General features: G+C 41.9%; 2 protein-coding genes and 1 long non-coding RNA gene across 5 annotated transcripts in view; 2 read left to right on the top strand and 1 right to left on the bottom strand.

The window, feature by feature from the left end:
* The first annotated feature begins 522 nt into the window (after positions 1-522).
* zbtb38 (zinc finger and BTB domain containing 38) lies at positions 523-13,640 on the top strand. Of its 2 annotated transcripts, none has more exons than XM_084350233.1 (2): positions 523-2,508; positions 9,277-13,640. In XM_084350233.1, the coding sequence occupies exon 2, from the start codon at positions 9,277-9,279 to the stop codon at positions 12,931-12,933; it is 3,657 nt and encodes a 1,218-aa protein (XP_084206359.1). In that variant the 5' UTR covers positions 523-2,508; the 3' UTR covers positions 12,934-13,640. The 2 variants fall into 2 exon arrangements, with proteins under 2 accessions (XP_084206359.1, XP_084206358.1); XM_084350232.1 differs by lacking the exon at positions 523-2,508 and adding an exon at positions 5,398-5,628.
* Positions 5,322-17,144, bottom strand: LOC311255616. 2 transcript variants are annotated; one of them, XR_014622393.1, is made up of 3 exons: positions 17,040-17,144; positions 14,653-14,731; positions 5,322-5,408 (listed from the first exon to the last, which is right to left on the bottom strand). It is a non-coding gene; the product is annotated as an uncharacterized lncRNA (long non-coding RNA). The 2 variants fall into 2 exon arrangements; XR_014622394.1 differs by lacking the exon at positions 5,322-5,408 and adding an exon at positions 6,243-6,331.
* rasa2 (RAS p21 protein activator 2) overlaps positions 15,468-21,916 on the top strand; it is a 29,749-nt gene continuing 23,300 nt past the window's right edge. The window contains exons 1-2 of the mRNA XM_084350234.1: positions 15,468-15,695; positions 18,688-18,811. Coding sequence (XP_084206360.1) covers positions 15,638-15,695; positions 18,688-18,811 — 182 coding nt within the window. The 5' untranslated portion in view covers positions 15,468-15,637. The remainder of the gene's footprint in view (positions 15,696-18,687; positions 18,812-21,916) is intronic.

The following is a 21,916-nucleotide window of genomic DNA, read 5'->3' as shown; positions in this document are numbered from 1 at the left end:
GTTAGCCGTGCAGCTAGTTCACTGTAACTTTAATCCCAGGTGAGCGTGTTGGTGTGTTTACACCACAGGCAACAGAGCTCAGCAGCCTCCCAATCAACATGAGACACCAGACTGAACGAACACAGGCTCGTTTTTCTAATGTTTTAACTAAAACACTAAATCTTACACATCGCACCTTTAAAAGTGTTGAATATTCTTCAATACAAATCAGTATTTTGAGGCATCGGCATTTTCTTGTTACACTTTGGATGGCAACAATTACCAGCAGCATTCAGTGGATAGATGCTATTACTTGCAAGTTATTCATGCTGCAGGGAGCGTACACTGAGTGATATTACTTGTAAATTTAATTAGCATACTGTATGATCCTGGCTGCAATGGTTAGAGATTTTCACGGTATGACAGACATCTCAGTATAGATCATTACATTATTGTTATTATTACCATCATCATCAGTTACAGTGACCTTTAAAGGAAAGAAAACAAGGATTTTTTTTGTTGAATAAATGTTTTATTATAATTTCCTGACAGACGTGAGATATAAACTTGAAATATTGTTTTTTTCAATAACACTAATACAGAAGAATTCAATACTGCAGATAAGCAAACGTACATGGTGTAATTATCATCCCGTTCATACCCTGTTATATCTTGAAATAGGTATATCGCTGCAATCCTCTGTATAATACAGCATGTAGTGTAACATTGTGTTTCCTGAATGATAAACTGCTAAAACATAATAAAAAAGGCTTATAACAAAAACATGAATACTTAAGGTTCAGGATTCTTTATCGTCTTCCACAGGAGACATCTGTCTTGGATTTAGTGAACTGCTGCATCAAACCAGACATTGCAATACAAACACATTCACAGGGGCTCACATGCAACATAAAGACAACTGAGCAAACTGCTCACAAACTCATTCACACCGTTAAAACAACTCGATGGCAACAGACAACTGGTTTGTTCCCGTTTTCCTCCGAGCCCCAAATAACAACAACATCACAGCACAAAACGTGAGTTCATCCAATCGTTTAGTCTGTAATAGAGTTGTGAAAGCAATCAGAAAAGGTGCCAGGCTGCTAACCTAACTGGCTCGCCTGTTAACCTTCCTTTTCCCCGGAAGATTTCGTGCCCGGTGGGAGACAAAATTGTAGAGTGGAAGCAAAGTGTCCAGGGAACCGATGTAAACGCAGATGGTTTCATTATTCTGTAGCCATTAAACTGTCCAATCCATTTTTACTTGATAATGACATGTCAAATACAAAAACGTGTCTATTGCTAGTTAGAGCAACCGGAGTCAACATATGGAGGCAAGTGTTCAATTTCACGTTGTACTTCCTGTTTACATTTGCCAGTGAACTGTTCTTGCGCCCTCTGCTGAAGGCCCTCGGCACCCGACGCCACCTCTGCCTACAGTCAGCCTGTGTTTGTATGTGGTCTCTGTGCTGTGTTCATGTGTGCAGCCAGCAGAGGGAGCAACATGGCAGTGAAAACTAGAGTCAGATGCTGGGAGGAGGAGGATCAAGCAAATAAACCCTTGGGTAACGTGTGCAAAACAAGTGTAATTCTGGTTACCATATCCAGGCCTAAAGAGTACAACGCACTTATTCTGGATTGAAACCTTGTACAGATACGTCTGTAAGAGCGTCTGCCTCACCGGTGCAACCTCACCTGAAACCAGTAACGTAAGACAAAAGGTATGCACTGTCTTTTTTTTCTGTTTCTATCAGGTACCTTAGTGGACCAGAAAGAACATATGGTACAATGAATGTTAACAAAACAGCTACACACTAAAGTATTGTCCTTGTTATTGTCACAAAATAGAAACACAAACATGAGTCATTCCAATATGTTGTTTTACCGGCACATGTTAAAAAGCAGGTCATTTTCAATCAACAACAAAACTCCCCTCATTATTAAATAATCTTCTGCCTGAATGATAGCCGGGTGTTGGAATGATCTGACATGACCGCATACAGCCCTGACGGGTAGGTACTATGGCCTATTATTAGCCTCTGAACACTGGATACCGCCTTCTCAGCTGAGTCTGGTCTGGGAGGAAAAATATTCATTACGTAACAATAAAGGATCTGTCTCCCGACCCACTTCCTGAATACCACAGCAGCAACTAGGCCCCAACTGTGGCAGAGCGGAAGCCTCATCCATTTGTTTGCTGGAGCAGTGGCGGTTGTTTTCTGCTTATCTCTTGCCTCCACACATTCACCACGCCACCCCTCCTTCTCAGCTCCTCTTTATGGGTCAGTGATGCAGCGGGAGTGACGCAGCAGCCTCCAGAAGGCAACTCTACACAGCAGGAACAAGGAACCTCTGCCAGAACCATAGTCCACAGGCAACATCCAGACAGCAGTGAAGAAGGAAGATAGTGAAGGCCTAATCTAGGCCAAAGGGAGAACGGTAGCCTTTCCTGCTTCTAAACAAACAGCGGAGAGACATCCACAGCGGCAGAGACAGGCCCAGCAGGACCGTCTGCACAGAAACATTTTGGTAGGCAAGTCCAAGTACGAGTGCTTGTTAAGGCGGCAACCTAAGTGCTACCAGGGATGAGTGTCTTTGTATGCTAAGAGCGTGAATGCTTTGAGAATGAGGATGAGGCCTACTCAGCCTTGTACTACGGTCTGTGCCTCTCTGCTGATGAGAGTCTCTACAGGCCGAGGCTGAGTTTACTGAGCATCAGAGGCACAGAGGCCGGTAAACTTTGTCATGGTTTTTTTTTAACGCATCCTAGCTGTGATCTGAAGAGCTGGTGACAAAATGCTGCTTACATAATACTTCATATGATCCACTCTTCAGATTAATATCTAAGTGCTTTAAGTCTGGGCAGTACATTTGATTTAATTTGCAGTTTTGATTCCACATTTAACTTGAGACTGAGAAGGACATTTTCCCAATTACGTCATTAACATTAGAGCCTGACTGGTACTGGATTTTTGGGGCCGGTGCCAAAAGCGATATTGGGGAATGAAAAATTCAGATATTGATATATTGGCTGATATACACACATTTTTGCGATGATTTGTGACAAAGATATGTAACAGAGCCAAGATATTACCATTAATTTAACAATAAACCTTATTGTCCAAAATTACAGATGTATCTAGAATAAGTATGGATGCGATATGATTGTTGTCACTGTTGTACGGCCTGGCTCAGGTTGAACCCTTTGTAAAAGACAGAGAATGACTGCCACAGGAATATCTTCAAAACCTAATTTGATAGTCAGTCATAACTGAGAAAGAGCACAAATATCGGTCCTTAATAATACGCAAACAGGGTCCACTCTCGGGGGTAATTGTTCACGTACTCGACAATACCGATTAAGACTTTTAGCTTGTGTCAGAGGCATTTCAGATTCTAGTACGGTATCAGCACAACCCTATTCCCAACCTTGTAAACTGCCCAACTATAGAAAATATTACTGATGGCTTGGAAATTAAAAATGGTCGACCATGGTAAAATTTTATGTTAAAAATGATTAAAAAGCCACAGCGGTAGTGTAGTGTAAGACATACAGTCCATACAGTTCTTACATATTAGCAATTGTTTTGTGCTCTCAGGAGGACTATAAGATGGACACAAAGAAGTAATCCTGAGGGTCTGCCCCGGATCAAAACCAGCAGTCACTTCAAGTCACTGAAGCTACTGCAGAGGACTTGAAATGAGGACACAAACTAAAAATGCTCCAGAGACAAAAATGTTCACGTATTCTCTTTAAATGCCACTGATGGGACGACTGGTCTAGATCTTAGAAGCTGCGTCACAGAAAACTGAAAATATACTGCAGTCAATTAAAAAAAAACATAATTTTGTCCACAGTCTTGTTGTGTCTTTGGGTCTTTTTGACCAACTGGAATCTTTGGAAATCACAGTCAGCTGTGGTGGCTGCCACATACTCTGCCAGACTCCCCCCTAGTTTCCCAAATTTAGATTTTCTGGCTCCAATTACAGAGGGTATGTACTGCAGCGACTTTAGCCACTTGAATTGTTATCTCTTTTTTTGTTTTTAGGTGTCACACCAACATGGCCAAGTGTCACACACATTTTAAGGTTTAATTACCTGACAGACCGGTACACTGGCTGGTCCCTCAGGCCAATTTAAGGGGCCCTCAAGTAAGCAGGATGTCAGCACCAAAAGTAGACCACTGAGTCTGTGGTTAATTGTGTGTTCATTAAACCCACATAATGTGATATATCAAAGACATTAAAGGGAAAAGGACAATACAGCAGCAAAGATTTAGTGTGATTACTGACGGTATTTCAAGAGACGAAAGCACAAACACTCCTTGAACAGCACATTTCATTCCTTTAGGGCATTGAGTGCATGCATAATGATAGGCACCTGCTACTTTGTCTTTTGAACTCAACAGTACATACAATTAAATGGCACTGAAACTGGTTTTAAGTGGGTCTCAGCCAGCATGAGGAGAGGACCCTCACAGTCATATGACTGCACTGAGTTGTGTAAATAAAAGAGCTGCTTCCGTGCTCAGAGGCTAGCGAGAGGCTCACAGTGCCATGTCGGGTTCAGCTTCCTCCCCTCCCCCCTGTCTGCAGTGCTGACGCATCTGCTGCTTTTGCATCAATCAGCAGCCTCTATATAGGTATACCGAGAGTCCCCACTGATAGCAGGACTCTCTCTTCCCCCTCAGCCTTGCAATCAGTTTGCACGCTCGCTGCAAATGTGAGAGAGCGCATCGATGTCCATCGATGAACATCTGTCCTGTGACTGCTGTGATGCACAATAGGACAGCAGACTCTGCCATCTTCTCTCGGCTTCTGCATTACCTAACCACAGTGACTGCGTAAGCACGGACGAAGGGCTTTGGTGTAATATACTGCTGCACAGACAGAGTCTGTGTGCACAAGCCTGAAACAGATGGTGTAGCGTTATGTATTCAAGGTGCATGTTCTATACAGATAATTCTGCTTCATGCAAAAGACGTTTGTGCTTTTGGTCAACATCGATGCTTCGGGATCTAGTTAGTGTGGTGCTGGGGAGGTTTAATACGGCATTTGTTGCACTCCTCACTCTACGCTGCTACCAGCAATGCAGCTGAGTGTTCTCTCTGGCTGTAGCATCGACTACAGAGCTCGTGTGTGATGTAGCACCCAGCATCTCTCCGCTCTCCCTACAGCCCTCTGCCATGCTTAATAAAAGTTGCCGTTTCCTGCTCAGTGGCTCCAGAGCGAACGCTTCAGTTGCCCAGCTAGCACAAAGGCAGACCCATACTCCGGTTTAGCTACATGCTGTATAGCTGTGAGTAACTGCAAGTTATTCCTATAGCTGTAGCAAGACAGAAGAGGGACAGTCAGAGGAGGGCAGGGCAGATCTAGCCCAGGACCTGGGCTGCATGGACAGAGGCGAAGGACGTTGGAGCTTGAGAGATCTGCACACAGAGAGGGAGGGAGAGGAAGAAAGACGTCAGAAGAAGCTCTGCTTCTGACAACACCACCGTTCAGCGACCATCATAGAAAAAAAACTACTTTCGCCTTGCCCTCACGAAACTGTTATTCATGTATAGTTGGGTATGTTGAGGGCTGTAGAAAAGGGATACTGCACGACACTGTTTCCTGTTCGCCCTGCATCGTTTTCTCTGATTTACTAAGGTATGTTTTGCATGGTTTCCCCTCAATTTATAACCTGTTTTGTTGCGGAAGTACGCTTTGCAGAGGTGCGTGAAGTGTCTTTTGCTTTGATATTTCGCTCTTTGTTTGACAAGACTGTCTGTATGCTACACTGTCATTTCTTGGTTTGTGGTTTAGCATGTGGGGATTTTTATTTTACAAGTGGAGACTTAAAAAAATATTTCACATGAGCTCTGAAGGTAAAAGAAGGCTGGGTGTGGCAAAATCATAAGCACTGATGACAAATTCAAAATTTCCGCTCAGCATGTGGTGGCAAAAAACCACAACAATTGGTATAAATTGTTAAAAGTGAAAGTGGTAAAGTAAAATGACAACAAAGAAGAAAAGATGGAACTGTTTCTGTGAGCTGCACCAACTGAGAAATTAGTATAAAAGCGGTGGCCCATCACTTGCTGTTATCAGATGAGAAAGTCCTTTGGGTAGCATTTCTCCTGCAGACAAAGACACACAGACCGATACACATACACAAAGTACATTAAAGCGGAGACAAAGCAAACCTCGATTGCTCTGCAGACTGCTGTGTGTTGTAGGTTCTCAGAGAGGGCAGGATGTTTGTGGGAGAGAGGGGACCGAATATCCGGACAGCTAACACGGTCACTTGCCATCCAGCTGAATCCCAATAAGTGCTGCGCCATAGCATGTTGCCATGACAACGGAGGCCTGTCTGAGAAAGAAGGCAGGAGGCTGGTTGTGTTTTCAGCTGCCTGAGAGGCTTAAAGAACGGCGGCCATATTGCATTTGTTGCACGAACGTGAAACTGGAAATTAGAAAACTAATAAAAAATTACATCACCATTAAATTACCTAAACCGCTTTGGAGTTAAACAAAACATACTGTAAATCTGTTACCTTGAAAAGTTAGAAATGATGCGTGATGCCGAGGACAAAAAAATAAGCAAACAACAAAGTTAGATCTCTACAGAAGCTAAGAGCAGCCATGTTTGCATCTTTTTTTAAATATGCTCTCATTTCGAGAGCAAGTTAATTATTTCTTCATCTCGAGATAACAGCGCTTGTTTTCTGGTGATAACAGGTTCATTTATCCTGTTATATCAAGAAGACAAGAGGCAGATTTCCTGAGAAAATTGATTGAAATGATTTTTGTTTTCTCGAGATCACAGGATAATTAATTGACGTAAGACTTCTGGATTAAGAACAGCAAGAAGTAACATTTCCAGCTCAAATCAGTTGTTACATTTGTCAAGACTCATCCCTGATAAACATTATAAACATAATAATGATAAACATTGCCTGTTAATTTAATGTAACTTGTAATATACTTTGCACTGACTAAATCTCATTCGGATCAGGATAAGTTAAAGTCTTCTTCTGTTTTTAATGATGTAAGATCTCAGAACAAAGAACACGCGAGGGAGAGACACAAAATATAATCATGGTGCCTCGAGGGCAGCAGATAGCCAAAGCATCTCCGGAGGAAAGGAAATCATGGTCTCGTGCTAAATAGCAAAGTCACTGTATGACTTTGAGTCAAGGTGGAAAAAATAACAGTAATATCAAGAACCAACTTGTCTCTGATCTTAAATTGGATATTTAATTAATAGCGATGCAGGTGCAATGATTCATCACTTACAAGAACAAGCTGAGTGAGTCTTAGCGGGTACAGTCAGCATGCTACATGAGGCATGCTAAATGACTCAGTATGGACTCAAACCACACTGTCTGATATCAGTAGGCCACTATTAGAACAACATGCTGAGTGATACATCCTCTTTCCAAGTGAGGATGAATGAACTTTAACTTCCTCTAGGGTTGCAGATTGTAGATTATAGTAGTTTACTGTCAAAATCAAACGAATCCACAAATGCTGCTTTGTCGATACACAAAAACTATGTAATTCCTCTGACCAGAAATCTGTTTCGCCTGTATAACCAGTACAGAAGTGTGTGCCCAGGTGTAACAACTGGAAGATGTATGTCCCTCAGATATAGTATTATGATGTTAATTATACAGCAGCTTCTTTCAATAGGTTAAAAATGTTGTTGTTTCTACGTTTCACGGCAGTGATCGCTGTACTTGCCGTGCTACATTACATTACATCAGTGGAACTTCCTGGCAGCCATTTCACTCATGAGGCATCAATTAACTGTTCCCTGTTGTTAAAGTTGACAAAAACTGTACGTGAGGAAAGTAAAAGGGTGCCTCTCTACTGCCGACCGACAAACAACCGAAGAAGGGAATGTATGAGTCATCAGTGCGTAACTGTCTGCATGTCATTTTCACATTAACCTAGACGACTGAACCGGAGCTAATGCAGAGCTGCGGTAGCACACCAAATAGATCACCACCAAAATTGAATTATAATGAGTAATAATAACAAAAAAATGTATGACTGAGGGACCTGCAGCATATTTTACCAGGTGCAGGTCAAGACCGCTCACATTAAGGGTAAAGCTGTTGTTCTTAGAAAGATGGGAGTCCTCTCGTGGCTTTGTTCTGGGATTAGTTCATAGCCTACCTGGGGCGGTCATAACAAGAATATCCATGTATGAAAGAAACTAGTTAATCCACAGAGAAAATGATCAGCGGAACAGAAAAGAAATGAGTGGGCAGACCAAAAGCCGTTGCATATAGGAAGTTATTAAGACATCGAGCATTCGGCCACTATATCAAAAAACCTTTAGAAGCACAACCTTCACACTATAATTATAGGTCAGAGGCAACATGTTTGGCACATATTTAGTGTCCTTTGACTTAAAATGATTTCTCGCAGTACAAACAGTATCATTAGTAGAGTCAACATGCCTTCCCACATCATTTTTAATAGCTGAGATTTGATATAACACCCTTTTCAAACATAAAGTCATTACTCAAAACTAGAATGGCAATCAATACCTCCATCAAGGCCCAACTCTCCCCTTCTGTACTCGCGCATAGATACCAGCCAGCTAAATATGCCCATTTTTTTCAGCAAGATCCATGCATGTTATTACCTGAGAAAGTAACCAAAATGTCGAAAAACGCATAATGTTAAAGAAAAAATCCTGAATCCATCCCTTTATCCAGAAGTTAATTTGGGTCTATTCTGGGCCGAGACCCATCCTTCATCAAAACGATGTATTTATTAGTCCATCAGTGAGGTCTTTCCTACAATAATAGAATGAGACAAGCTTTAAACAATGCCTTATTTAGCCTTTGGGAGAGAATAAAGGTTGCTTCTGGGGAAGCAAGAATAGGATACAGGAAAACAAAAGATGGGGAAAGACTTTCAGATAGCGGTGGCAGAAGTCTAAATCGGTTCCATAAGGTTTCACAATTTACAATAGATTATCTTTTGATGATCCTATAGTCTGTCCTACACTCAGTATGTGACCCATTCATGAAGGTTTAAACTAACCCTAACCCTATGCAGGGATTTTTTTTAATGAAACAGGATGGAGATTATGATGCCTTGACTCACCAGAGCTGTTGACCAGACTGTTGGCAATGGAGCTCATCTGTCAGGACATTACTGCCATCTAGTGTAATAACACTAGAAGAGCTAAAATATTTTCAAATACAAAATGTACACACATCTTCTGGATATTTTTTACAATATCATCCAGATCCACCATTTTGTAATAACCTGATATTTCTTCTCTTCTTTATTTAGATGACTGTGGTGTCCCCATGCACTCAGAACCTGATGGATAGTGCTCACCCTCACACTGTGCTGAGCAAACTCAACGAGCAGCGCTCCCAAGGCCTCTTCTGTGACGTTACCATCGTGGTGGAAGATGTTAAGTTTCGGGCCCACAGGAACATCCTGGCAGCCTGCAGTGGGTACTTCAGGAACGCTCTGACAACTCCTGAGACATGGAGCTCGAGCCAAGTGCTGGAGCTGATGGACCTGAAGTCTGAGGTGTTCGCCAGTATTCTCAACTTTATCTACTGCTCAAAGGTGACATCACCTGGTGCAGTGGACACAGGGGGGCTAGTGGCAGCTGGAAAAAGACTCGGGATTCCTTTTTTAGAGAAGCTTGCCGAACAAGAGAGGCAGGATGAATGTGTGAAATACACAGACCCCAGCACAGCCCCATTGTCTAAAAAAACAAAGAAAGAAGCTCCCAGGCCTGACGAGATAGACAGTGCAAAAGGGCCACGCATCACCAATGCCTTTTCTATCACTGAAGTGTGTCCTGGGAACAATCTTTTCACCCCTCTGGTTCAAACCGATGGGGAGAGGCAGTCACCAGATGCGGGACAGCTCCCATCAAGTTGCCCCACAACCTCTTGCCTCAATGGGAGCAATGAGACAACCCAAGCCCTCTCAGAGCACTCATATGCAGTAAGCAAATCTACTGAAGGCCCCGACAGCAGTCAGTGGGACAACAAGAAGGTCTGTAAGCCAGCAATATCACAGCCAAAGCAACTCATTTACAGGAACGCAGGCCCACTTAAAAAGCGCCACAGGCTGAGAGGCGCTTTGGGTAGAAGTATACTTCCAACACCAGCTGAACCACAAACAGATACACCAAATGCAATAACCCCCACATTACCTGATGGTGTTTCTGCAGCACCCACTGCAGCCATGACACCACCTCCACTTTTTTCAGAGGCAGAAACAGAAAGAAGTATAGACCCTGGGCTTCCTGTAGCCACTGACAATGTTCCAGTGGAGTTGGGTCCACCAACCCTTTCACCTCACCCGGAAGAAAGCATTTCAATCTACGGATGTGAGCACTGTCCAGAGATATTCACAAATAAAGCTCTTCTCACCATTCACTCAGAGGTACATAAAAAGCGTTTTGTCAGTCATTTGTTTTGTAAGTTTTGTCACAGGAAGTTCATACACCTCAAACGACTACGCAACCATGAGCAGGTCTGTCCCAGAGTTGCAAGAGGCCCGCCTAAACTAGATGCTACTGACTTATCAACCAAAGAGGTCCAATCGGACGACATGCCGGACATGGAAAACATCACGACACAGATTCCTTCTGATGACCTCTCTACACCTTACACCGAGGAGCCCCTTCATGTGGACCAATCAGAGCCTCCGCAAAGTGAGAGGGTACTGAGGCCAGGTGGCAGTCAGAGGAGATACAACTGTAGTGTGTGTAGAAGGGTCTATGTCACCCTATCCAGTCTGAAGAGGCACGAGAATGTACATTCCTGGCAGAGGGCCTATCCCTGTCATTACTGTAATAAAGTGTTTGCCTTGGCAGAGTACCGTACTAAGCATGAAATCTGGCACACAGGTGAACGCCGCTATCAGTGCATTTTCTGCCTCGAGACATTCATGACATATTATATCTTAAAGAACCATCAGAAGTCTTTTCACGGCATTGATCCCAGTCTAGCTGTTAAGAAAAAATCTGCCAACGGTGGGCTGAAAGCCAGCGTTTATCCAATCAAACTCTACAGGCTTCTGCCTATGAAGTTTAGAAAGAGACAATACAAGACGTACAGTCAGACATATTCAGAGAGTGTTGAGAGAGGGGACCAAGCTCCACTAGACAGCAACTCTCTCATCCCTCCTTTTGAAGAAAATGGTCTGATCAGCCACCCTGATACCGCTCCATTCCCTCTGACATTCATGGCAACAACAAAGATGGTGGCACCTGTCATGCCTCGCATCAGCTTTGACAAGCCATGTGACCAAGATATTGATCAAAGTCTGAACAGTGAATCGGACATTCAGAGGGGCACAAGAAAAGAGGGGGAGAATAGAGATTCATCCTTCATCAACTTCTCTTTTCAACCCGATACAGAGTCTCCTGTAGTGGATGATCCTTCAGATCTGAGTAACTCAGAGCACATCAGTCATAATGTGCCGTTCTTAAACTCTTTGAACAACGTTAAAAAGTTAAGTGAGCTATCAGCTTCAGCAAAAAGAGTTGAGGAAATGACCAAGGAGATACTCCAATCAAGCACAGAGAGTCTGGTGCGCGATAAGATGGTGGGGGCAAAGACAGAAACATACATTGCCAAACCCGCATGCCCGGGCCCATCTGTGGATGGTGCTGCCATGCCTCTCTGTCAGATAACAGTGAAAATAGGCAATGAAGCCATCATCCGCCGACAAATCAAAGGATCTAAGCTCTTCCCCAGAAAGAAAAGGAGAATCAGACAACTGAGTGTGGAGGAGAGTGAGTGCCCTCCAACAAGGGAAAAATCAGAGAGCCCCAGACTCCGCCTCAGACCGGAAGCCACTGCCGCCACAGAGACAGAGACGTACGAAGATCCCAACGATTGTGACACAGCTGATATGCTTTGGCGTCCCTACTATTCTTACAAAGCTAAAAAGAAAAGGAAGAAATTGAGATTCAAGCACAGAAAAGGTTTGTTTCACCGTTATCCCGAAACATCTGGAGACAGAACTGCTGCCGGTGAAGCCCACCTTGACAAAAGTAGTTGGCTGACAGACGAGAGCATCTCAGGTGTTAGTACAGAGGCGAAACGTGGTCTTAGCAGGAACCCCAGCCCCAGGGCCACCTACAACTGTGACATCTGTGACAGCTCTTTTATCACAGAGACCGGTCTCAGAGCTCATGTTATCGGTTCCCACCCATGTTTCTGCCGGACATGTGGTAAACAAGGTCCCCCTGGTGAAGTACCTGCCGGTGGTGATTACATCTGCAACAACTGTATGGAAAATGGCTCCTGCTTCGATAATACACCCCGGAGCCCAAACCCAGAGAAGAAGTATCGCTGCTCTTTCTGTCCACAGCGTTTTCTCTACCTTGCCACCAAGAGAAGCCATGAGAAAAAACACCAGGAGACGAATGAGGACGGATATAATTATGACAACCTCACACCATGTTCTCAATACTCAGAACACCTGAGTGAAGACAACAAACAAGACACCGTCAAGACAGAAGACAGTGACAATCAAGGGAGCCCAGACATAAAAAGTGAAAGGCTGGAAGGAGGAGGTTTTTCCATTGATAAAATTAAGCCTAAAATTGAAGATACAACTGACTTTATGTCTTTGACGACATACCAAGACATGTCCTACTCCAACATTAAAAGTCCACTGTCACCCTGTACTGACCCATTGCTGTCCTTGACGCCGTCAAAGGTGAAACAGAAAGTGCATAAAAAAAGGCTCAATGCACATCACTCTATGCATCTCATCCCAAAAAAGCAATCCCGTGACAGAGGCAATGACGGCAACAAGGATTTTTTGATGGGCCCAAAAACGACCAATCACAATGATTGCGAGAAGCCCTTTAAACTGTTCAGGAGAAATGACTCTGAAGCTAAAGGCACACACATTGCTATGCACAAACCAGATAAATGGATGTGCAAAGAGGAGCCATTTTTTTAAAGCCCTTCGAGGACTGTGGCAAACAATAGGCAGAAGAGACATTGAAGCCCGACTTCAAGCCACTGCGTCGGTTAAGAGATCTAAGAGTTGTAATGTTGTCTTTGCAGCTGAGCTCAATAAAATGTTTTGAATGGACGACACTAAACAAAAGGATCTGATATCAGCGTAGGCGGCAATTTATTCCCTCCTTATCTTGATGAATGAGTGATTTTTCACCTTTGTAGAAGTTGTTTTTTGGATAATATAGGACCCTCTGACACAAACTGTACTTTGTCCATTGTCTATGCATATACGGCAGCCTCAGTGACATGACGGTAACCTCAAGAAAACATATGAATGTTGGTAACGTTGCTACGAACGGTGTGCAATTTCAGAACAGGGGAAGAATGTGTTCGACAACTGAAGCGCTGCCTCGTGTGGTTACATCTTCACTTTTTTCAAAAACATGTCTGGGAAGAAAAACAATATGAATTTTACACATTTCTGAATCTCCCATTCAGTTACTGTAACTGGCATTGATAAGTTGCACTTTATAGTTAGACTATGCTAATCTGTTGGTTAAATACTTTGATAACTCAATTTAAGCACCATTGATATGATTCTAATTTATAATTAACACATGGCACCATTGAGATTAAAGTTACTACTTTTGTGTGTTTATGTATAAAACGTGTAAAACTATTTAAATAAATGTTGTTGATATTCTACACAGTTACATCCTGTCCTCCTTCAGCCTCGTTAGAGATATGATAAATGACTATCACAGTGTTTAGTAACCACTGACCAACACGTTAGACTGACTGATAAGCACATTTACTGATGATAAGACAGAATCCCTAAAAGGCACGCAGAGAAGTGTTTTTTTGTTTTTTTTTAAAAAGATTTTTAAGAGGGACATTTCAAATAGCGAGATTTAAATAGTCACAAATCCTGTTCCACAGCAAACAGTTTCTTAAGTATAAAGCCACATGGTGGCTTTCTGCTCCTCCAGGTCCTTCAGGGACCTGCAGCCCATCTGAGAAATTCATTCATCCCCTCGTTCCTCCACACAAACTGCATCTGCGTGTAGAGTCGGGCCCCGAGACGCAATTTCCAGATGTTTCTGAATTCTTTGCTTCTTTCTAAGACTGGTCAAGTGATGTCACAGATGAATCATACATTTTGGCTATAAGGTGCTGCTACACACTGATTATGCCATGGAGACAACATTTCCCCCAAATTTCAACATAGCGTGTCATTTAATAGAAGATTACCTATTATTATTAATAATTTGGAAACATAGCTAATGGCATCAGGGGCCATTGGACTTTGAGATGAGGACAGATTAGTCACATTAATGTAAAGTAAAATCTTCATATAGTCTGCTGGCAATTGCTTCAATGCAAGGCTGAAATAGTAAATAGTAAATAAAATATGAGATACAAATCCTACATATATATACAAAGTTGTCACATATAATAGTTTTATACATGTGTTTACAGTTATTTGCATACTTTAGTACTTCATATATGTGTGCTTACTTACTCTTGTCGTACTATCTTTCTCTATTTAAATCATATTTATATTTACAATGTTATTTTCCTATTCTCAAGGGAGCAACTGTAACATACACACTTTCTCCCACGAGGATATCTGATTATACAAAGGTGTTGTGGGCTAGTGTGTGCACCATGTTCTACATAATACACAGATGTTCATCATAAAAGGTATAATCCATACCTGGCTGCCCTCAGGCTCCCTGCTACAATCAGCGATGAGGACCAGCCCTGTGTTTTCTCCCAGACAAAAGCAACATCACCTTGAAAGAACGAAGAGCACAATGTCAGTCATGATTCCATTCAAATGTGTATTTAAATGGGATTTTAGTACAGATTAAGTTGAATAAATCATCTTTATAAATCTCAAAATGTCTACAACTGTCTATGGCTCACTCATACGTAGGTATAGTGTATATTCCAATTAAATAAGCATTCACACAGTGATCAGGAAATCCCATTGTAAGTATTACATTAGCTATTTTCCAATGTAAGACACAACCACTATCATATGCAATAATGTATCCAATGTAAACTGCTGATTTTTAGTGTAGTTTACATTTTAAATTAAAAGAAAAATGGCTACACATTAGCCTGCTAACTTTCCCAAGAATGTCAGACAAATGAAACTAACTTAGCTAGCAGTGGTGAGTTTGCAGACACATTAATATTGTCACACACATTTAAATGTAACCTGTGTAGCTACCTATTTCCTGATTGATTAGTTGTGCGGCTCGGACGTGAGTTTTAAGAGCAGAGGCAGGTCATTCACACCCAGTTAAATCTGTTTCACACAAGCATGTCATGAGGACACGGTTAGCTAACCCACAGCACTGGTAACCAAGATTAGCTAGCTAAGCTACCTTCACAAGTCAAAGTATCACTTCTTTGCGAGCACTGTCGTTGCGTAATGAGCAACAGCACAGAGACCTTAAATCCTCTTTAAACCTCCTGCCAGCTCCAGGTTTAAGTACTAGCTAGAGCGAGGCGCTCGACTTTTGAGGAAGCTTGATATTTCTCCAAACGTTTTAAGGCACCAGTGTGTACGGACGGGACCTGACGTGACGCGGCAGTGGGGCTGGCTTTCCTCCACTCTGCCTGCATTCATAAACGGATATGATAAACCAGCGCTGAATGCACCGGAGCAGCGACAACAGTCAGCTCTGACCATGGCGGAAGAGGACGACGCGAGGATTCGGATTTTACAGAGCCTGCGGGGTAAAATATGTAAGTCTGACTGGCGAGTCGATGTTTTCCGTCTCTCACGGGGGGAGAGAGGTCGGTTGAACAGGCAGCGAGCGGCGAGAGGGGAAGCCGGAGGGCGCGGCGTGCTATCAACAGTCGATAGTGAGGAGGCAGAGGCAGCCAGTTCATCTGGTCGGTCTGCAGGCTGGTGCTCAACGTCAAGCTAGCCTAGCATGCTAGCAGCTGCTACTAGCTTGTTGTGAATGATTTCATTCATCGAGTCCGGCCGCACGACCGCCAGTGAAGACGTCCAAGCGGACTGGGTGTTTTATACGCGTTAGAAATGAAAATGTGTTCAAAATGGGGCCGTTTTGTGTGGACTGAGCTGCCCCTGGAAGCTAACTTAACGTTGGTGGCAAAGTAGGCTAGCTTGTACCAACCGTCCCCAGTCCAGCGTCACTCACCCATTCAGTTATAACGTTACAGGTAACTTAGCTGCTGTTAGATAATTATAACATTATGTTCAGCGGTAGCGTTCAGCCTGAACGCAACGCTTATCAAATAACATCTCGAGCAGCAAAGTAATGATCACTCACCGTTTTAGAGTTTAATGTTAGCTTGTCAAGAGTTTTATTCACACGCCTAGCTAATGTTAAATATCCAAGCCGGGGACATGATGTCTTGGCTCTCTGACCTGGATGTGGAGGGATTCATCAAGAAACAATTAAATGCAGGTGTCATGTCTGATCAGTTGCGACCACATTAATGATTAAACCCCTTCATGGGAATGAGTGAGTCGTCTTTCGCCCCGAGCAACTAATAATGTATAATGCAAGCAGTGTAGTTATTATGGTATTACAATAGTCATGCATGTAAATCGGAAACATTGGCTTTAAAGTCAGATGCCTGTCAGGCAAGTTTCCTCATCCTCATTCTCAGGCGGGGCTGGTCCACTGGAGTACCTGCATGCTGTGCACCTGTTGGACTGTATACATGTGGTTTAGCCCCATTACTCAAATTCAAGATGTGAATTAATGTCATCATAAGTTTGAGATTCATAATTATGCACTTGTACACAGAGATAACAGGCTGCTGCATGTTCAGTTTGAAATAGCTGGTGCTGAAGCAGAGTTTTGTATTCTTGTTGTCGTTTTAAATGTGTAATATGTTTGACAGAACAGTGAGTAAGTACATGTAGACCATGTAATGACTGGTTATAAACAGGGCTGAGCTTTTTATATTTACTGGAAGGTGACTAAAGACTCGCTGGTATGTAAGGCTTGTATGCACAGCACACAATAGGAAGACAACAGTTTCACTACTATGAATTAATGAGAAAACGGTAAGCAGAACAAAATAGAGGAACTATAATGGCATGTAACTCACTTTGCAGTCTTACGAAACTCCATTCTTCCTCGTTCACACTTTGTCCTTTTTCCTTTAGCCTACATCAATGGAGGTGGTATTGTGTGAAGATGTACTCTCGTAGCAGATTTCAGATACAGGCCTGCGTACTTTTGAAATGTTCCCTTGGTTGCGTTGTCGTCAGAGTTAAATCACGATAAGGCCCAGTTGTTAAAAAGACAAAGTATTGTTTGCTCTCTGACCTTTAGGTCACGGTTTTCACAGGTGACATGCTTCTGTTTTAGTGGGAGTGTTATTGAAGCAATGGCAGTAGGAGTGGTTGGCCATAGTATGTGATACTGTATGCGTTTGTGTCTGCTTGCATATGTGCTTTACTCCCACCGAGTCATCCTGGTCCAAGCTTAGTGACAACTTGGCTGTTTTCACTGACCGCTCCTAAGATTAGCCATACACCATTATTAATAGCCCGTTAAAAAGATGATCTCACCAGTGGCTTTACTTAATTGGGACTCTACCTGGACTTAACCTAACCAAAGCTAGAGGACAAGGACTCTTGTCTTTGCAGCTCTAATCCACCAGTCCAAATGAGACTCGTTGTGAAGTTGTTGATCGTGTTCAGTGTTGTTGACTGTGTTTGAGTAACTTTCCAATTAGCTGTTCTGTAGAGTTAGGTTCAATTTATCTGGCTTTGATTTGGTGATTGATTATACATGTGTTGCACAAAACATCATGCAATGTAATCTGGGTCTGCCTGCGATGTAACGCAAGTGTGTGCAAGCAGCGTGTGTTACAAAGGTGTTTGTCATTTGTGAATCAGCGCTGCGTCGTCGCCATTGGTTATGCTGAGGAAGTCAATGTTTCATGTTTTTAACCACATAGGAGCCTCAAGTCTACTTCAGCTACATCCGCTCTGCAGCTTGCCCTGACAACTGGCAAGAGCCCGTGTCCCCTTGTGAAGATGAGGATGTTGATTGTAGAAGCATAGTTTAAAAGTGTGCGGTGTATGATTGCAATCCCATGTGCTTGTATTGATTCAAGATAAGCTCCTTCTGCGTCATCTTTAGTGAAAGGACATTTTTATGTTTTTCTTTATGTTGTTTTTTTTTATGTTTGTTTTTCCATTTTGATTAAGATCAACTGTAGTTGTTACTCATCTAAATGCATGCATTTTATTTTTAGCTTTTCAGAGTTGTCAGACTTTAAGACTGCTACTTTAGTTCACTTCTAAGTCAAGCGTACCTAAAAGTAGGGCCCCGCAATTAATCCAAATGCAAAGTGCAATATTCAGATGACAAAAAGCTGCATTTTTTTGTTGTGTCATAACAATATCAACAACAAATGTGTCATGAAACAGCATTATAATGAATTATTGTAGTGCTGCAGAGATGCTCTGTCCTACAAATCTTGTTCCCCAGGTGTAAGAAAACCTCTTTGTTTGCTACAAACCCCAACAAATGATCATGATATTAGTTATTTCAGTGAAAGTGAAAATTGTGATGCAGAAATGACCGTTCCCACTAATCCTGAATCATCACATTCACAATATCTGCCAAAACAATAATTTAATATTAATATAAATGTAATATTTAATTTTCATTTTAACTTCTGAAAGACTACTGTTGTTTTGAGGCATGTCGATATTAATGATGTTCTTCTCTCGTTGGTGTAGGTGAAGCTAAGAACCTGGGTCCGGTCTCAGGTCCAAATCGACAAAGGGATCTCTGCACTTTTTGCACCATAAGTCTGGATCAGGAGGAGGTGTTCCGCACCAAGGTGTTTGACAAAAGCGTTAGGTAAGCACCAAGTCATTTACTCTGTGTGTGGAGTCAATCTTCATGTTGACTACATTTCTAAACCCTTTATCGTCTTTTTATCCAGTTGGGGTTTTGTGTTTTACAGCTATCGGTTTACAGTACGATGTTTAAGACATGGCAATTAAAAAAATTACACTTCCTTACTTTACTACTACTTTAGTTACATGAAAGGCCACTGGACTACATAATGATAAAGGATGTGCATACCATCAGTTGAAAAAAGAAATGCATAGTTGAATATCGTGATGAGTATGAAAGTATTCAGTGACTAGTTTCCCAGTCAGTGTGATACTTTAAGCAACTCAGAAGAAGAAAGAGACCTTATTCCTGAGGGGAAGTGATTGCAGGTGTGTACAGACGTTTCAGTGTCTTGGGTTTTATCATGTCCAGCGTTACACATCTCAGCTGTAGCAAGTAATGTTGGCTGTACAAGAAAATCCCTCTGTTTAATCACAGGCGAAGGTTTTGGGTTCAGTGTCTTTTCTGTGCTATTTCCTTCTCATAGTGAAGATTTGAACTAGTAGTGAACTTTTTATAAGGTGTTGGATGTGTAGCTTGTACAATCCGGTCCATCGAGTAAAAATGTCAAACCTTGTGAGGTGTTTTTTTGTGCATCCTGTGTTGAATGCCTTTTTCTGTTTTTGACTGTGCCGTGTTAAAACTTATGGGGTCATTTGTCTTGACAGTTGCTTGATTTACTGAGTAATTAATAGATTATTGATAATGAAAGTAATTATCTGATTCAGCCCCAGTAATATTAATCTAAATTGATGTAGGATGCTCTGAGAGAGCTAGAAATATAAGATATTGTAAGATTACACCATTCAACACCAGAAATGTCATGGACATGTAACTTGTATCTGCTAATGCAATAGCTGTTCAGTTGCCATGATGATAGAAACAAACTGCTGCTGCAACTAACGATTATTTTAATTGTCACTTAATTCTGATGATTATTTTCACAATTAATCAATAAACATTTAGTCTATAAATTGTCCAAAAAACTGTGTGAAATGCTCATCACAATTTCCCAGAGCCCAAAGTGACGTCTTCAGTTGTTTCTTTTGTCGAACAAACAGTACAAAACCATAATCATAAATGTAGAGCTGCAAAGATTCATCCAATTTAGATTAATCATCAACTATTTTGATGGTCAGTTTGTGAGTCATTTTCGCTGTATGACCGTAAACTGAATATCTTTTGGGTTGTGGACAAAACAAATGAGGACGTCATCTCAAATGCTGTTGTAACAAGTGAATTTCCCCGTTGTGCGATAAATAAAGCCTGTCTAATCTAATCTTGAGCTTTGGGAAACACTGATCGACACACAATTTTCTCACATTTTATGCACCAAACAGCTAATCGAGAAATCAATCAACAGATTCATCAACAATGAAAATAATAATTACTTGCAGCGGTACATAAATGACAAAGAGAAACAGTAAATCCTCACATTTAAGAAGCTGGAACCAGCAAATGTTTGCATGAAAAATGAAATTTTCAAAAGAGTTGCCGATGAATATTTTTTCAACTAATCGTTGCAGCTCTGACATGAACATGCAACATACTGTTTCAGGAATAATGTTGATTAAGTCATGGTCATGGATTGATTATCTCCGCTTCTCATATTAAAGATAAAAAAACAATGATTGAGTGCTTTCGGGCAAAGTATTAAGTAACATAGGTTAGGTTTCGATGTGGACTGAGCCTAATCTTTTTCTGGATATAAGACACAGCTTACTAACATTAAATCCAGAGAATGGCCTGGAGTTTGGGAACATTACTCTTGGATGCTGTTATTCTTTGTGTAAATTACAGTTTGTTTAAAGACTCGAAGTCAAAACACGGCTAGAGAAAAAAACAAATTAACGTGTTGAGGAAATCCCTCATGTGGAAAGGGTTATACTAAATTCTGAACCATTTACGTTTGCAGCAGGCCGATCACAGGAGAAACGTCCGGTTTGAAATTCAGCCATTTGATTATTACATCTTACAAACTGTCCGTGTGTGACTCAGAGCTGTATGTGTGCAGGGTACCATTTTAGCTGGGAAACATTAAGTGATTCAGACTGAAACGAGCTATTTTACCAATAACTTCATGTTCACAAGCCATTCAGAGAAAGGTGTGGGAGATGGGCACCAGAAAACCTTTCAGCTCTCTATCTACATCATTGCACATCTGGCTGTAAACATGGGCTTGCCTTCTCTAGGTATTTCACAACAGCTCTTTTTTTTCTCTCTCTCTCTCCTGATTTCGGTGCCGTTCAAAAGGATTTTACAGTCTCTGAGGAAGTGTGTCCTCCCACGCTCTCCCCTGTCTTTCTCTCTGTGTCACTCTCAACTACCTTAGCCTCTGTTTAGTACATCTTAATAATCACTCACATTTGGCCCACTGTTTCTTTTTTTTTTTTTTTATGGTGCTTGACTCATGCCTGTTGTATGGGCTCCTATTTCTAATGGTTTAAGGGCTGTATGGAAGCTCTAATTGCAGCTAATCCCTCGGATAAAGCAGGCATGTTCAAACATTTGTGGTCAAGTGGCTCTAGCTAGCATGATGACAGCAGAGGGGACGGTAGTATAGTGCGTGTATGTTTGAGTGTGTACAGGATAAAGAGGTTACAAGTGCATAATTCCATGTGATGTTGAGGAGGTTGTGTGGGCGTACACTGGATGTGTTGGCCAAACCCAGTGCGGAAGTGTCAGGCAAGATATTTCACCATCCAAGATGCATGAATTGTAGAGAGAGGCCTCCGTGCAGGGATTGAAGAGCTACAGGACCAGGTTCCCTCTGTACTTGTGGTGAATATTTCCACAGATATGCCTGTTTACAAAGCTAATTTCCTGGTCATGACCCCTAAACTCCAGTAATGTAATGTTTGACAGGGAAACGCATGTCTGAGTTGCATTCCCTTAGTTTATTTTATTCACCAAGCATGTGTCTAGTTGTTCATGTGCCAGATGCTAATTATTTGACGCTACATTTATGTTCCAACTTACCAAACCTCAAAACTTTGTCACCTTAAGATGGCTTGCAGTTTTACTTGAACATACAAATGGTTAATTCAGCACAACTTGTAAGCACTG

This window comes from Pagrus pagrus, assembly GCF_965226575.1.
Source record: "Pagrus pagrus genome assembly, chromosome: 4".
Classification (NCBI taxonomy): domain Eukaryota; kingdom Metazoa; phylum Chordata; class Actinopteri; order Spariformes; family Sparidae; genus Pagrus; species Pagrus pagrus.
Note: the sequence above shows the minus strand (reverse complement) of the source record. Positions and strands in the feature narration are given on the sequence as shown.